General features: G+C 36.3%; 1 protein-coding gene across 11 annotated transcripts in view; it reads right to left on the bottom strand.

Annotated features, from left to right (window-relative positions):
* Nucleotides 1-15,028, bottom strand: part of ADGRL2 (adhesion G protein-coupled receptor L2) — a 180,067-nt gene that overhangs the window by 79,151 nt on the left and 85,888 nt on the right. For all 11 annotated transcript variants that reach the window (XM_023731447.1, XM_023731449.1, XM_023731423.1 and 8 more), the window contains one exon: nucleotides 9,386-9,599. In XM_023731447.1, coding sequence (XP_023587215.1) covers nucleotides 9,386-9,599 — 214 coding nt within the window. The remainder of the gene's footprint in view (nucleotides 1-9,385; nucleotides 9,600-15,028) is intronic.

Genomic DNA, 15,028 nt, shown 5'->3' with positions numbered 1-15,028 from the left:
AGTGCTAAGGGAGCTTGCTATTGGAGTGGAGAGATGAGAGACTGACAAATGGAGAAAAACAAAACTGAAGAAAAAAGAAAAAGGGTAAAAGAAAAAAATGAATAAATCGAGAAACTGGAAATGAAAAAAGACAAAAAGGGAAAGATAGAGAAGAAAATAAAACAAAGAAACAAAAGAAAACACCACCAAAAAAAAAAGAAAAAAGAAATGCCCCCAGGGATATCACTGTGCATCTGTGCAGAGTAAGGGAGTATCTCCCAAGCCACATGGCATTACCTGGCCAGAAGGGGCACCCAAGCCAAGAAAAGGAAACAATCAAACAATTCAAAACAGAACAAATTAGAACAAAACAAACAAAAAAAAGCCACAGGGGTCCCACCAGCGTGGTGGCACAGTCCAGGAAGCAGTTCCACAGTCGAGCGGTGCCTCGCAGGCCCCCAGAAAGAAGCAAAAATGGCCACAGATCCAGGTATTTGAGAGAAAGGAGGGGGAGGTGGTGACAGGTAAGGAAGAAATCTAATGAAGCAGCTAAAAGCAACACCGGCAGCCAAAAAATGGCACTTAGGGAGCCGGCCAGTACAGGCGAGTGGAATCCAAGTGACACCGGGGTAAAGCTGGTGCTTCTCGGCCAAGAGACTGTGGGCACGGGAAGCAGAGGAGGCTGAGTGGGGGTGAAGAAGGATAGGGGGTGGGAAAGCATATATCATTGGTTACCAGTTGTTCCGTCTCCTGCTGGAAGCTCCATGAAGCTGCTTTCTTGTACCCTCTGTTGGCCCATCTCCAATAGGAGTCCAAGATGGTGGATCTGTGCTGTGTTAGCTCATAGGGGACCTCTGCATTTATCTCTCCTTGCTCTCCGTTCTCGGTCAGTTTCTTACTCTTTTCGGTGCTTGGCTGAGTTCTTTATCTCTTCATTTGATGCTTAGGGTTTCAGGACTGACTTGTAACTCTGTCTGACTTAGTTTTTCGGATGTTTGCTGTGGAGGGACGGCGTGGTGCTTCTGACTATAGCGCATATTGTCCGGAAGTTGGAAACCAATTTTTAAATGACTAGTAGGGAATGTCTGAGTAAAAAATTACGAAGTACTTAATTAATATTTTATACATATATATATATATATATATATATATATGTGCGTGTATTGTTGTTAGGTCTTCAAGTCAGTTCCGACTCATAGCAACCCTGTGTGTAACAGAACAAAACACTTCCCAGTCCTGCACCATGCTCACAATTCTTATTATGCTTGAGCCGATTGTTGTAGCCACTGTGTCAATCCATCTAATTGAGGGTCTTCCTCTTTTATGCTGATCCTATACTTTACCAAGCATGATGTCTTTCTCCAGGGACTGATCCCTTCTGATAATATGTCCAAAGTACGTGAGACGTCTTGCTATCCTTGCTTCTAAGTAATATTCTGGCTGTACTTCTTCCAAGACAGACCTGACCGTTCTTCTGGCAGTCCATGGTATATCCAATATTCTTCGCCAAAACCATAATTCAAAGGCATCAATTCTTCTTTGGTCCTCATTCATTGTCCAGATTTTGCACACGTATGAGGTGACTGTAAAACACCATGGCTTGGGTGAGGCACACCTTAGTCTTCAAGGAGATATCCTGGCTTCTTTAACACTTTAAAGAGGTCTTTTGCAGCAAATTTGCCCAATGCAAAGCGTCAACTGATTTCTTGACTGCTGTTTCCAAGGGTGTTGATTGTGGATCCAACTAAAATGAAATCATTGACAATCTTTTCTCTGCTCATCATGATGTTGCTTACTGGTCCAGCTGTAAGGATTTATTTTTCTTCTATAGATACACTATTTAAATAACATTTTCATCCATAACAATCATCCCTAAAATAAGGAAGCTGGAATAAAACTTAAAAACTATAAAAAGTATTATGAAAAAATTATTGTGATTTATACATCAAATGAAATGTTCACGTTCATTTTATTTTGAGCCTATTTCTTTTTCACCTTCCCATTCTGATTTCCAAAATAAAGACAAGGTGGAAATGAGATATGGCTTTGTTTTTAAACACTAACTTCCCCTTTCCTCCTACTACCTGCATCTGTTCAAAAATAAAAGCAAGTCATGTTACAAATTCAAATTTTTAAGGTATCATCCAAGCCTCTAAATTTCACAGAATAATCTAAAAAGCAGCTCTGAATCAAAAAAGCACACAATTAAGTGTGAATTGTTCCTTAGGGGATACTGAAGACCGGTAATGTAGCATCGTGTCATGGGGAAAATAGTTCTGACTTCTAAAACCAATGGATATAACATAAAAGGTAAATCCTACATATTAATGGAAAGTATAGTGAAGTCCAGCAATACATACTTGTACCCTAAGGGTCTTCATGATTCAATAGGAGATTCAATTTACTAATTTTCATAAAAAAGAAGGAATACAGGACCCTGTACAGAATAATCTTTGGTGTCCTACTGTTTCTCTTTTCTATATTTGACAAGCAGGGTTGTAAGGGATATTTAGATATGCCTTCTAAGCCATTTTACAATTTATTAGTATTTCTTGCACACTAAAGGTAAATGCTTAATATGGTTCATGTTTATTACTACCAATAGTCTCCTTTTCCAGTAATGAGTGCTTTGGTTTAAATGCCCATCAGTAAAGTGACATGTAAAGTATGCGTCCAATTAGATATATCAATTACAACTTTAATGGTACTAAGGCTCAAGAGTCTATGCTAGTAACTTCTCAAATCCTTGGTCTAAGACAGTGTTTGTAATTCCAGTCAGTTGTCACGAAACTACTAAGCCACAAGTGAGAGAATTAGCGGAAATCCATCACCTTGTAGAAAATAATCCAAATACGTTGCACAGAGATGATGGGTTAGTAGCATCTGAGCTATTTATTTTTCCCAAGATGCATTTCATCCTAATGGACAAATGGCTGGTAAACCTGACACCACAGATAGATAAAAGCACTTGGAATAAACAGCAAAACGGCAAGAAAGTAGTTTCTCAGAAGTGGCAGGCTTAGATTCGAAGAGAATGAATAAGTTTCACTAAACAAATATACTAAGCAGAGAAAAGTACCCCTGACCAGTAGGCATTTACAGTAATGCAAGAATAAAATATATCAACTCCCAACATATTATGAGACAGTAAGTGAAAAGGCAGGTCGGGATATTTTTTCCCCTCTGAAAAATGCCATTAATGAGGGAGGGATGTGAATTAAATTTGATTCTTCCCTACAAAGGAAGATCAGGAAACAAAAATTAATTCAACAACTCTTCCATAATGCTCTGACTTGGATACAAAGCTTCTTTACGAAGACTGAATGATCAATATAAAAGTTGAGATGGGTGTACATGAAGGCGAGGACACACACGTTGAAATCTACAATCATGAAGTCTGCCAGAGCATACTGGCAGAACTGGGTTGCATTTTAATGATTTTCTTGGTTAAATTCTGAGATGCTTCCAACATTCACCAATTCTTATAGTGAGATTTGATGGGTATATTTAAATATCTCCTTCTTTTAAACATTTTATACACACTTAATATCTATTCACTCATTTGAAAATGAGAAGTGTATAAAATACCTAGATAACAATTAAAATTCAAAGTTACTTAAGAATAAGTTTTCACAGTACTAAAATATTAATTATTGAGGTTCTAGATAGAGACAATTTGAGGTTTCAACCCTGTGGAAAATAATTCAACCTTTCTTAAAGATTCACTAAAAGAAGAGTATCATATTGTCATTCCTCCCAGGGATATTTTTTAAATATGTAAGGAGAATATATGTGCTGCTGTGTGCACAAAGTATACTGACTGCAATGACAGCTGATTCCGAATCTGTAACGAAAGGGAGTTAGAATACATTCAGCCCCAAGTTCCACTGCAGCTCTAACAATTTAGTACTCAATAACTCTAGAAGCAATGGTCTATATTTTTTTATTTTCCATAGAGGGCTCCAGTTATGTGCCTTGGCTGTTAGGAAGAAGAGGAAGAGGTGAAGACAGAGGAAGGATCATTCATTCTACTTATTCCGGGTAAGGCCTTCATGGTCCTTTACATGTAGCCATACTGCTAACTGCATGCCTCAAGTATGCACTCAATTCTCCAGTCTCACTCTACATCTTCTGTAATGTAGAGTCATGGAATGTGCAAATTTAGCATATACATATGCAATAAAGCATCTCTTCAAATTCTCACACAAGAAATTATCACCGTTTGAATTACTCTTGAATTAAAAATGTTAAATACAATGTAATTCTTTGTAGATAATCTGTTGGGACATTTACAGGCTTGGAAAAGGATATCTGAGATTAGAACATTTATGAAATGGGGTATTAGATGGGCATAGATTAATCCAGTTCCTACATAACAGAGCTTAATTCCATCATTCCAACCCCCCCAGAGAAGACCTAGGTTCTGAAATCAACTTTGTCATTTACCTAGCTCCATTTAATTAAATCGTACCCAAATTCTACAAATCAGATTTTTTTCCTTCCCCTTAAAATAAAAATCCCTGAACGGTACTCCTACTTTTTAAATTCTAATCATGTATTTATTCACTAAGTGGTTCCACGCTGGTCCAGAAGTCTTCAGGGCTTAATGCTATCTTCCTCAGTTCTATCCTGAAATTTTTGTATCTTGAAAATCTTAATGTGTTCTTTTATTTGAGTTGTCTAAATAGAATAAAAATCTTCAACATAAATGAGAAAAATAATGTATTACTTTCATTACTGGCTTGAAAACATTATCTTTTTTATACCTACTCTGGTTTCCTTGATGGCAAATTTACCTCTCCCCTTAAATGAAGATGTTTCTCTAGGGCTTTTGCATGCTCACACTACATAATCTTTGTGAGTAATATCATCTATTTCCACACAACTATCTACTTTATGTTTGCTTCATCTATGTTTTTCTTTGACCACTCTTATGAGTGCCAAAGCTGTATAAACAATCACTTGCTGAACTATTAATTTATATGCTACCTTTTTCCCAAATACACTTAAAGGAGGTTAAATAGGACTATGACAAACACAAAGAAACTGAATTGTATTCAATAAAATAAGAAACCTAACATAGTTATGCTATGAGGTCCTACCCACCTATAAATGGGCTGTAAGTGGGCTATAAAAGTGGCAAACATTTTTGGCTAAAAGCTTTGAAGCATGTAGACTAGTTTCCTAAGTCTAGGGCACAACTACACTTTCCTTGGGAAATTTCATTACCAAAACTAATTATTGGGGGGGGGGGTTTTCAATCAATTAAACAAAATACACTTTTTCTACCCCAGGGAATAACTAAAAGAGAACTATATAACTATATAGTTGTCACTATCTACTTGGGAGTAGTTTACATTACTTTTAGTATCTTTTTGTACTTATAGAGGCATACTGCTGCACATATATTCTGAATTAAGACTCTGTAAAATAGGACCAACCATGCGCAATAACCTCCTGTTTGTTATTTAGGGAAAAAAAGTAAATATTTACATATTTAATTATTTTAGCCAAAGTGCTGAAAGCATAATCTCAAGCAGAAAACTATCTTGATGAAAACGGGTTGACTCTTAGAGTACAGAACATGAATAAGGGGACAGTTATAAACAACATCGGAAGCAAATATAAGGAACAGGATCTCAGGTACAATTTAGCACAACATCACTTTAAGACACCAACTAGACTGTCCTGGGGACTGCAAAGAACCAATATAGTTGGCAAAATTCTAATTCATCAACTACTTCAGAGTAGTAGAGCTTTGGTTTTAATGAACTCAAAGTGTTACAACGTTTTGTAGTTTTAAGATGCCTGACTACAATTCTTTTTAAAGAGTGATGATTATTCCATAAAATACTATAAAATAACACATCATTTTAGGAAAGAATTTCATTTCTCACTTTTTAGGATAAGCCTTCAGTATACTTATAAGACAAATATACTATCAGCTACTAAGAGAATTTGCTTTCACACTTTTAAAAGAGCAGGAAATAGAAAATGGAGAACGAGTAACAATTAATACTTTTACCACCACCACAGTGAGTTACAAGTCTATTTGTTTACTCGAGTCTCAACTGCTAAAGTCATGACAACTGGAAGAGACAGTGAAAAGCCTTGAGATGTAACATAAAAATGTTTTAATGGTACTAACATTTCTGTGCCTATACATAAAGAAGGAGCCCTGGTGGCACAGTGGGTGAGAGCTCAGCTGCTAACCAAAAGTTGGCAGTTCAACTCCACTAGCTGGTCCTCGGAAACTCTATGGGGCAGTTCTACTCTGTCCTGTAGGGTTGTGGGAAAGACTCCAGGGCAAGGGGTTTGGTTTTTTATATGTAAAGAAAGAGGGCTTTCAAATTTAATTTAGAATCTAACACTTTTATTTGTGCTTTCCAAAGATAGACTTCTCTACATTAAAGGAGAAAAAAAAAAACACCCACATATATCCTTTCTACTTTATTGAATACCACATTCTTTTGAGGATTAGGAATGAAAAGAAAATTGCCAAATTGTTACAAGTTTGGTAAAAATAACTCTTGATTTTTTTTTTTTGCAAATACTGAAGGACTAGTTTTAGATTAAAAAAATCACACACACACCGACAGTGACAAGGTAGTCTATCTACCCAATAATTATTCAGTAATAATTCAGATGCAAAAATATTGCCTACCTATTTTCTCATAGCTCTTTGTAACTACGTGCCAGTCAAATACGGCAGAATCTGTTTCAGTTGTTGTTAGGTGCTGAAGATAATTAAAAAATGGTTGGCAGAATATAAAGGATATTAAGAATGGGGTACTTAAAAGCTTTCACCAGGAAATTCATTTTTAAGTCATCTTAACATTGTCATCGTTTTCAATCAAGTGTTCATATTTAAACTGTCATTGTGCTTTTTAAATAATTATAAGCCATCAGTATACTACAACAATTAATAAATAGAGTTTCTATAGCCAGTTTTAAAATAGTTTTTCCATGTTTTCCTTCACTGCTTCGTATCATCTTTTGACGTCTGCACTGTGCTTATAGCGGCCCCTGTCTATAAAATTTGCTATTCTACTTTAAGCTAGTAAATAAGTTAGAAAGCCGAGTCAGAATATGGTGTACAGAATGGGAACAAAAGGGAGGGGGTGTAAAAGTATGTATTATTTAGTCTAAGGGGATGGGAGAGTTGACTAGAAAGATGAAGGGTATTCCTATGAAACAAAATATAAAAGCTATAATGTACAGTAAACTCTGTGATACATAAATGTCTCTGCAGAAGGTCTCTGAGTTTGACTGATATTGATTATAACTGAGATTGGTAGATAAAGAAATTCTGGAGAAGTGAGATGTTATTGTACTACAATAACTACATCATTTGAAATATATATAAGAAAATTCAAATTAAGATGTGAGGAGTTAGGTGCTCTCTATTTAGGAGAGAGGAAAGTGTTACCTGTGGTCACCAGTTTTTTATATTGTATGTGGAGAGGTAACTGTCTAGTTCAGTATTTGGGGGTCTTAGTTGAGAGAGAGCTTTTAAATTCATTCATTCACTCTCTTTGGCAGGGAAACAATCACAATAATTTGAAAAAGTGTGTATTCTTTAGTCTAAGCCAGTCTTGTTCCATGTGCAGACAGAGATTTTAGTTGTTTGAAAATGAAATGGGGAGAAGTGAAAAAATATGGGATCCAAGATATCTGTTGGGGCACAAGTTACTGATATAGAAAGAAATCCCAATTACACACAAAACATTCACAAAACACCCCAACCAAATACCCTGATTTACTATTAGACCATAAGCTCTTTGTCAAGATCTACTGGTAAATTTTTCAGTCAATCAAGAAATATTTACTGGACACCTTCTATTTGCCAAGTGCCCTGCCAGATCCTGGTGATTTAACAGTGAATAAGGCAGACATGCTATACCTTAAAGTCTCTCAGGGAATGGCAGGAGCTTAAACCAATTACCAATTACAGCAAATGAGTCAAGTATTTCAGAGAAGTATACTATTTGCACATACTAGACACCTACAGAATGAATGAATGAATGAATGAATGAACTAATAAATGAAGCCTACCAGCCTCGTTTACAAAATTTTTTTCCAGAACCAAGTATGATGTCACTTTTTCTCTTTGAAGACTATGTAGCACTTCTCATGGGTCACTCATCATATTTTGTCCCTAATTATTTTATTGCTGTTATAAGTTAGCTGCTGCTTCAACTCACAGCACCCCCACGTGTCAGAGTAGAACTGCCCTATAGTGTTTTCTAGGCTGTAATCCTTATGGAAGCAGATTGTCAGGTCTTTCTCCCATGGAGCTGCTAGGTGAGTTCAAACTATGAACATTTTGGTTAGCAGCTGAGCACTCAACTGTTGTGCCACCAGGGCTCCTTTGAATTATTTTAAACGTACCTTTTACATAGTTTCACAACTTACAATGAACTTTCCAATACATTACCATATCTAGTACACAAACCAATGTATGGATAATATTGCTCAACTTTTGCAGTTAATGAACTGGGGTTCAATCTTATTGAAGTAGCTAAATATAAATTTATAGCCAACTCTGAAAGTACTCTGCAGAAACTACTACAGTGCTTCAGACAAACAATGTAGTCAAATTCTATCTCATCCTAACTTGAATCCTCCTCATTGTACACAAAAAATTTATCCAATCTAAATTTTTAAAGAAAATTCACCCCTTGCTTTATCTTTAGAAACATCTTGAACAATATACAGGGAAATAAAAGGAAAAGAATGGTTTGGATTATAAAGTGTAGAACCTAATCCCAACTATACAGTATTTGAAGAGGAATGTCTCATTTACTATTCAGAAACACACTTTCCCTCTTGCCTTAACACATCTGTTATACTGATGATTCTCTCTCAGCTAATAATACTTTTCCAACAAGGTAGTGTCATGAACAGAGTAAAGCAAAATCTGCTAGTAAACAGAGGTTTAATCTGCAAAAAGGATTTATCTACAGTCTCTTAAGGGAAACAAGGGATTCTATGCTTAGCTATATGCTTTCTTGAGTTTGTTTTTGTTTTGTTTTTTTAAAGTTAAAAAGAGCAATTATTGCCATATACCTAGACATGTAAAGATTCTTGATATTAGAGAAAATATTTTAGAATTTTGAAGCTCTAAAACACAAAATCACATTTGAAACAGTATTTTCACTCTTTGATACCGAAATCCAAAAGATACATGCTTTCTGATACATATGTCCATGTATACAAAAATGATGTAGATTTGAATAATAATAACTTTATAACATAAAGTAGACATCAACATTAGTACGTAAAACCCTCAGATTAGTAAACAGGCTGAGACATGGGCTGTATCCATCCACTTCAGAATTATTATAATTATTTTACTAATACGGATGTAGTAGCTAAAATGGAATATTAGTACATGAATATTTACCTTTGTGTCATAATTTTAAAGGCATCTGGGAGGTAGCAGTCTGTATTCTCCATCTGAAATGGGTCAGCATCACAAATCTTGTCATCTGTCCGACCATAGTTAGCGCTTTCAATCATGATGACATCACTTCCTGGACATCGCAGGTCTATAGAATAACCTTCGCAGGACAGTTCTCGCCTAACTAACCCAAATGGTAAAGCTGCTCTGCTGAAACCTTTAAAATAAGAAAGAAAGAAAAATAAACTTACATAGTAAATTATTTTAATAGGGCATTTTCAAACAATATGATTCATGTCTATATTCAACTGAAGAGCTGTCAAAAAGTATTTTTGTTATTGTTGTTGTCCAATCATTTTAAATTTACTCCAACAAAATATTTTCCACATAACCTAGTCACAATCAGAAATTAAGTGGTTCTTTTTGAGCAAATCCAAAGAAAAATGACAAATTTAAGCAATGGATTCATAAATAATGACAAGTTTTACAAATATAGAATGTGACAACTAATCAAGGGACTATTTTCATTTGTGCAATAAAATAAAGCTTTTGTAATACATGGGCTTTACTTTCTCATTTACACATACACATTAACTGTTTTCAGCAGCATTACCTTAAAAACAGTCTTACACAAAAAAAGACCAGATTTACTGGCCTGACAGAGACTGGAGAAACCCGAGAATATGGCCCCCAGGCACCCTTTTAGCTCAGTGGTGAATTCACTCCCGAGGTTCACCGTTCAGCCGAGGATTGGACAGCCCCATAAAACAAAACGGGACTAATGAGGCACAGCAGCCCAGGGACAAGGACTAGAAGGCAGGAGGGGATAGGAAAGCTGGTGATAGGGAAACCAGGGTTGAGTAAGGACAGTGTTGACAGGTCTTAGGGTTATTAACCATTGTCATGGGGCAATATGTGTACTAACTGTTTGATGAGAAACTATTTTGTTCTGCACACCTTCATCTAAAGTAACAACAACAACAAAAAGAATTACTTATGTGAGATCAAATTGACAACAGCAACTCAAAAGGTTTGATGGGAAGCCAGGGGACAAGGAGTTGAAGATAACGGTGATGGAATAATTTGGAAAAGGACAGTGAAAATAGCACAACTGGAAGAACGTAATCGATGTCCCTGAATTGTACATGTAGAAATTTTTGAAATGGTGTATCTTTGGCTATGTATATTTTCGCCAAAATAAAAAGGTCCTCCAAGGTCGAGAAGGGAGGGTGTTGACATGTCATGGGGTTGTTAACCAATGTCATAAAACGATATGTGTACTGACTGTTTAATGACAAACTATTTGTTCTGTAAACCTTCACCTAAAGTACCAAAAAAAAAAAAAGTTGTCCGAGCAGTTTTTCCACAAAATCACCGTAAGATACATAGGACAGAAATATACTTATAGCAGGATAACTTATTTTAATTTATAGATAACTTTATTTAAAACCCTGGTGGCATAGTGGTTAAGAGCTACGGCTGCTAACCAAAAGGTCAACAATTCGAACCCACCAGGTGCTCCTTGGAAATCCTACGGGGCAGTTCTACTCTGTTCTATAGGGTCACTATGAGTTGGAATCGATTTGAAAGCCAAGGGGTTTGGTTTTTTCGTTTTATTTAAAACTGAAGTCTTGGGTGGCACAAATGGTTAAGCACTCGACTACTAGCCAAAAGGTTGGTAGTCTGAAGCCACCCAGAGGTGCCCCGAACAAAAGCCTTGGCAAACAGTTTCTGAAAGATCATAGCCTTGAAAACCCTATGTAGCGCAGTTCTACTATGCAACACATGTGGTCGCCTCGAGTTGGAATCAACTCAATGGCAACTCTTTTTTGTTTATGTTTTTCTTTTTTTGGGGGGGGTGGGGATTTATTTAGAACTGTCATTACTGAAATGTTTCAGCCAATGGACATTCAAAAGAGCTAGCACAGCTGAAATCCAATCCAACAAGTTGAATGACCCAAGATGGGCAAAATTTCTCTAAGATTCAGTTTTGTCATCTGCAAAATGGAAATGAAACATCTGTAACATTGCTTTCCTATCTGTTTGACTCTAAAATAAAATAATGTACACAAAAGCATTTAATAAAACTTGTTGTAGTTGTTGTATACCGTCAAGTCAATTCCAACTCACAGCCATCCTATATAACAGAGTAGAACTGCCTGGCCCATAGGGTTTCCTAGGCTGTAAACTTTACAGGAGCATATCACCAGGTCTTTTCTCCCAGGAGCCACTGATGGGTTCAATCTGCCAACCTTTCAGTTAGCAGCCAAGCACTTAACCACTCTGCCACCAGGGCTCCTTTAATAAAAATTACTCCATATATTTATGTATGATGTATTAAGCAGAGTGTTCACTACCATCATTTATGGGTGCTGTAAAAAAAAAAAGATTGCCAAACAGAATAAAAGATCAGACTTTTAAACTTCAACCATGGTTTTCGAATCAGGAATTCTATAAAGCAATAACAAAACGTAGGACACAAAGGGTAAAAGCAGGGAAACCCAAGAACACTTTAAAAGAACTATGTGTGAGAAGTACATCCTTGGTGTGCTGTTGTGCTACCTGTGGGCTAGCTACTGCATCAAAAACTCCTGGGCTGCCTACATTTTTTTTACTTTCTGTTCTCTAACCTCTCACTATCTCTACCATGCTTATTATGAAATTGATGGTGTTTTCAGTATTTTCAACTTATCTTTAGCCTTTTTCTGCATCATATGAATTGTCCTATATATCCCCTTTTCATAGAGAAAACAAACATTCAGACGCAATGTATACTGTTCCAAGTTATAAACTACCAAATTAAAGGGCTTGGTTGTGTCCAGGTCAATCCAATGCCAAAACCTGTTCTCTTTATCTTCATTGCACAATGCTTCTCACTAATTCATTGAGATAGAAAGTCATCTGGATAAACATGCATCCTCTTTTAAACGTACAAATAATCCTCCAAAAGGATTATTGGGTCAGACATTGCTATGATTTAGAAAATCAGCAATTCTCAAACCTAGCTCTGAACTCGCAGTTCTACTGAGAAAACTAAAGGTATAAACAGAATAAAGAGGGAAGAAGAAAATACACATCTTGGAGCAGGAAAATCTTCAGGGGATTGTGGCAAACCCCAGCCCTGGTAGCTTTTCAGTAGGATGGTTTATGGGATTATGAGAGCACTAGACGCACGTGGAGAGATGCACTGTCAACGGATAAAGAATACAGAAATGAAGCTGGGAAAACGTCAAGATAGGCCTACCCTTCAAAATAAATTTATTTCCCAAATAGTTCACAATTAAGGTTCTACATATGTTATTATTACTTTCTTCTCTTTCTTGATCCTATACTGCACTCCTTATACCCCAGTACAAATAATTCAGTTTAAACTAACGTGTTTTTCTGTTTTAACTTCTTATGGCTTCAAAAGCTAACATTTCTGTGGTGAAAGCTGCGCTGAATTCAAACCAGTGACATCAAAAATAATTTGGAACACTACCTATTTTAAAGACAGAGACAATATGCAATTATAATTATCTGACAGAAAAGAATATATCACATTATTAACAATAATGCTAAGAATATCAGAACATGCTATTAGGAGACAGACTTCGAGCCGTACTTTACAATTTTTACTATTTTATCAAAAATATTATGAAGCACTCTGGTGTTTACATTCAGCCCTTTAGTTTTTGTTTTTTTTTTTGCAGCTTTATAGTTGTGGTTCTATGTGAATTCTCCTCTGCTTTTGAAATATATTTGAAAAGTTACAGTTGAGTGTTTGCTGTTTGCATAATTCAGGACAGCATTTACTTGTTTTGGTCATACAGAAAAGAAAGGAGAGAGAAAATCAAAATATTTTAATAATTTAGTGGATTTCCAGTGTAGAATCTTCTCGAGAAAAAAGATCATGCTACTTATACTTTCAGTGAACAGAACTCACTGAGTTCTTAATAGTAAATACTGCTTTATTTAATGCTAAAATTTTTGTTTTAGATCATTTGTTCTCTTTTCTAAATTTCTGCTCCCTTACCTATGTTTCCACTAAACTTTATACATCTCTTTACTAAGGCGCTTATTATTACCACATGACACTATGCATATTCATTTTTATCATCTATCGTCCTTGCTAAACTGTGATGATAGGCTTCTTAAATATAATCCCAGTGCCTAGCACAGTACTTGATAATATGCCATTAAGTGTTATGGAAACAAATCGATGAATTAGACAACTAGTGTGTGTGTATAAATAAGTAAATATATATATGTTAACCAAAATATAAATTGTAAAGATGCTTTCCTATAAAACTTGTATTTGATTTGGTAGTAAAGACAAAAATGAATTAACTGTTTTAATCAACAACTTAGTGGAAGGGTGAAAATAAACACAGGCCAATTATGGAATCAAAATAAAATTTTACATGAAGTTTTAAGATTAAATGTAAATTACTGTGTCTTCTTTGGTCACTTCACATGTTTTTACCAAACACTTCAAAAGAAGTTTAGATGGAACAGAACTCAAGCTCTTAAAAAGTCTAGACTTTTTAAGAGTTGAGATGAGAGGAATCCCGTGACTATTGTCCTGAGTTATTCCTTAAACCCTGAACCAAAACTAACCCCTGAGGTCACCTTTTAGCAAAATAACAGGCTGGCTCATAAAATAAAGACTATTCCCGATGTGTATTGCGCACCTTCAAAACATCATCTATATGAGATCAAATGCACAGCTTAGTGGTAAGCCAATGACTGGGCAAATATTTTGCACAAAAACCTTGAGCCCATAGTAAAGTCTGCACCGTCTGCTGATTGGTGTGTGTGTGTGTGTGTGTGTGTGTGTGTGTGTGTGTGTGTGTGTGTTGGGGACAGTGTTCAAAGTTCAGGCAGTTTTCAAGTTCATTTCGGTAATTTAATTTCTGCCAAGGTCTTCTCAGGTCTCCTTTGCACATGTGTGTAGTTTCACAGCCGGTCCAGAACACATGGAAACTTAGAGGCATTAAGCTTCTATTAAGGATAATGCGAAAATCTGGAAACGGATAATGGTAATAGTTGAACAACACGATAAACATAACTAATGTCACCAAACTGTACATGCAAAGAATGCTGAAAAGGCTAATGAATTGTTATATGTATATTTACCAAAATTTTAAAAAATTAAAAAAAAAGAATGCACAGAGAATTGACAGCGCTGTCTTTACCAGGATTTCCCTATCACACTGGAACTGGCCCTCAGGTCTCCCTAACTGGGACCACAACTTCAGACTAGCAGAGCTGTGGGTTTTCCCCGTTGGGTTCCTACAGTGTTTACTACTTTTACTGACAACACTGCTGGGCATGAGCTTTCACCTTCCGCACCAAATCGCTTCTCCCAGCCTGCAAAGTTGCTGGTTTTCACCATCGGCCTTGCCCTGGTGAAACTACCGCAAGGCCAGAGCTCAGGAGTGGGGGGCGGAGGGTAGAAAGAGCCCCAGGCAAGAAGGCTTCAAACTTCCACTGTTCATACCAAAAGTTCTAGCAGCTTTTCATGATAAATGCTTCTCAATTTGTTGTTTGCCTTTGGTCAATTTTTTGCCCACGTAATGATTGTTGTTGACAATTTGTCTAGTGTTATATTAGTTCTGGGGGCAGAGGATTAGCCACCTTTTACACTCTCTCATTGCTGGAAAT

This window comes from Trichechus manatus, unplaced genomic scaffold (assembly GCF_000243295.1).
Source record: "Trichechus manatus latirostris isolate Lorelei unplaced genomic scaffold, TriManLat1.0 scaffold00003, whole genome shotgun sequence".
Lineage (NCBI taxonomy): Eukaryota > Metazoa > Chordata > Mammalia > Sirenia > Trichechidae > Trichechus > Trichechus manatus.
Note: the sequence above shows the minus strand (reverse complement) of the source record. Positions and strands in the feature narration are given on the sequence as shown.